Source organism: Nicotiana tomentosiformis, chromosome 2 (genome assembly GCF_000390325.3).
Source record: "Nicotiana tomentosiformis chromosome 2, ASM39032v3, whole genome shotgun sequence".
Taxonomy (NCBI): Eukaryota; Viridiplantae; Streptophyta; class Magnoliopsida; order Solanales; family Solanaceae; genus Nicotiana; species Nicotiana tomentosiformis.
In genome coordinates, this window is record NC_090813.1 from 56,566,709 (window position 1) to 56,569,677 (window position 2,969).

A 2,969-nucleotide genomic window follows, 5' to 3' on the forward strand; every position below is an offset into this window, starting at 1 on the left:
AAAAATTCACTCAACTTTCATTAAATATCATAGAATATCAATTTGGCCAAAAATTGATCAAGATTTGCAGGAAATCTGTGATGCCCATGACGGGGAGCGGGCTAATGAGGGTGAATCAAACAGGGCTGGCAAGAGCGAATCTTACGTCGAAATGAGAGAGGAAAATAAAGTGTTTTATAAGGCATGTCACAAGTTCACGTGGAGGTGGCAACGAGCGTTAAATTCCTACGGCCCCAAGCCCTCTTGGGTCGTGACAAAATCATCCGAACACATTTTTCACTAACATTAATCAAGAACCACAAGATCTACACATAATTGATATAGGGAATTCACATATTCTTTCATCAAATATAAACAAGCGAGAGTACAATACTCCAAAGAGAAAATGAATGAAATTAGAAGTTGGGGTCAGTGAGTTCTCCATTCAAGTACTCTCTGTAAGCAGCAACAGGCCAACTGAAGCCTCTCCAGATGAGCTTGTTAGCCAAAGGAACATCAATGATGATTTCCTTCATAGTTGGTTTCTTGTCATCTCTTACAGCAATCAAGTAACTCCTTCCAACCCACCCAATCCAACCAGCAATGTACAAGAAGAGAATCCCTGGTGTTATGAACTCTCCCCAGTGCCTTTGGTCTCCACTCACTATCAAATGTGGCAATCCATCTGATCCACACAACAGTCCTTGTTTCCCATAGTTGTCAAATCTGCAAAACCAATTTATCATTCATAATTATGTATGGAAAAAGTAGATAATTAGGAAAATTCTATGATATTCCTAGAATTTAACAGCCCAACCCACTCTTGATATTATCTGCATCTTAAAACTCGGCTTGTTTATTTATTTATATACCAGTATCTCTTCCGTATTTTGTCGATGTGAGATTGACGCAACATAGAAAAACTTGAAGAATGAGGAAACAAGACAAACCTGCGCTTGGTTTTCTCAATAGTGGCGTTAATAGCAAGGGCAGGAGCACTATCAGGTGCATAAAGTTTGAGAGAACTCTCAAGTTTCTTGATCTGTTGCTTCTCACGCTTTGCAAACTGCTTTGATTCCTTGCATGGAGTGAGCCCCGAGATGTCAGCAGAAGCTGGAAGTACTGGTGCTGACAACAGAATAGAAGACAGAGCAAGTGCAGCAGAGAAAGCCTTTAATGAAGAAGAAGTTTCCTCTGTTGAATTAGATGAAGGGGTTTGGTTTGAAGAGCACACGATGGTTGAAGTTCTTGGTTTTGTGCTAAACTGAGAGCTAAACCTAGGTGTTGTTATGGATTTTGAAAGGTTTGTAGGAATAGTGAGAGACATGGTGTTCTTTCTATATTTTTCCTTTTTAAGGTATTATTTTCAAGAGAAATGGTAGAAGAAGGAGAGTTTGGAGATGGAGTGTGGGGAGTGAAGGGATGGTTTTTAGTATTCGTGGGAGGAAGTTAGTGATGAAGGAAGAGGATAAGGAATAAAAGGGAGCTTACGTGGAGGGGTTTGATTGGATAATTGAGTTAGATTTTGTGAGTTTTGGAGATTCTCTGAAATCTTTATCTCTGAGATTATCTGTGGAAGAGCAAGAACCAGGCATTTACAGATCTAGATACGCCTATGGTGTGGCCTCCACGTGTGCTGAGGATTTGGAATTTATTTTGCAAGGGTAAACTCGGAAATTACATTCGTGCTAACTATTACTCCATTTGATAAGTATTTTGAGAATTGAAAATTACAAAAAGAAGAATTAAAGCATTCGGCATGTATAGTGCCAAATAATGTTAACTAAAAATATACTACTATAAATTAAATCACCTTCTTAGATGGAAATTTGAAAAAGATAAATTTAACAAATTGTATTACTAGTCTAATTGTGTTCAGTTGTGATCTTATATTTATTTCACGCAATATAATATAGGTAACAACTAAAATCTTGTGCTGGAAAAAAACTAAAAACCAATTACATTATTTAAGAGTTAAGACATGTTTGGTGAATATACAAATGGGAAATAGTTTATTTAACAGTGCGTGCACTTAAATCATAATATTGTGGCAAGTGCTCCCGCTTAGTGAAACACAAGCTTTTATGAGTCAAAATCTTTAAGATTTGACACGATAATGAGTCAAAATCTTTAAGATTTGACACGAAGCGGTATCGTGGAAAGCGATATGGCCGAGGTCGATTAGTAGAAAACGGAGCTTATAGCCGAAGAGTCAATAACGATCGAGATCGAGTATGAAGGGCAGTTCTAACGGCTAGTTTTCGAAGTAGAATATTCTCTTGAATATTCTATGGTATCCATACTTTTAGGGTTGATTGGGTATGTCCCATATAAATAGAAAAAGAGATAAGGGGAGAGGGGGAGGTAATATTCTCTAATAAGAACATTCTTTGAAAAGCAGTCTTTCTCTCTAGATAAAAGACAATCACTACCTTTCTAAAGAGATTCGATTGTCTACTATTCCACACTTTTTCTATTAGATCCGAGAAGGGTCCCAACATTCTAGTATTTGTATATCATTCATCATTGTGAGAAAGAAGAATCATCCACCTCATTCAATATTGGGTGAATCATTCTCGTTATTTATTTCAATGTCATTTATCATTATTTATTGCTTGATATTCCCCCATCATTAATGATCTTGAAACATTGAATGTGCATCACATTTAATCTTCTCTCAACACTGCTCGTGCGTTATTGGTATTAATCGGTTATAGATCTGAAGTTATTATCATTAACTAGGTTTAGCCCTTCGTCATATAAAATTAATTGGTTTAATCAAAAGTCTAAATTTTTTGTCAAACAATTTGGCATCGTCTGTGAGGATACTATAGTTAAATCTTTAGTTTCTTCTAGATCTATAACTCGCACAGTTCACAAAAAAAAAAAAAAAAAACTCCTACTTCCTTGTACACCAAGATCTGACATGGCAGGTAAGGGAGAAGAAAGGATGAAGGCAGTGGCCGATCTCACTACCAACCTTTTAAACA

The 2,969-nt window shown here is 36.6% G+C and overlaps 1 protein-coding gene across 1 annotated transcript; it reads right to left on the reverse strand.

The window, feature by feature from the left end:
* Positions 1 to 319: 319 nt before the first annotated feature.
* LOC104115054 (photosystem I reaction center subunit III, chloroplastic) lies at positions 320 to 1,550 on the reverse strand. Its single transcript, XM_009625625.4, has 2 exons — positions 930 to 1,550; positions 320 to 705 (listed from the first exon to the last, which is right to left on the reverse strand). Exons 1-2 carry the CDS (start codon positions 1,304 to 1,306, stop codon positions 396 to 398), a joined length of 687 nt encoding a protein of 228 aa, XP_009623920.1. The 5' UTR covers positions 1,307 to 1,550; the 3' UTR covers positions 320 to 395.
* Between the last annotated feature and the right edge of the window lie 1,419 nt (positions 1,551 to 2,969).

What these genes read in the sequence shown, in the direction of transcription:
- LOC104115054 (XM_009625625.4), bottom strand. Translation starts at nt 1,306, where the DNA reads ATGTCTCTCACTATTCCTACAAACCTTTCAAAATCCATAACAACACCT. An exon ending in ATTGAGAAAACCAAGCGCAG is followed by an intron (nt 706 to 929) that starts GTTTGTCTTGTT and finishes TTGGTTTTGCAG; the next exon opens with ATTTGACAACTATGGGAAAC.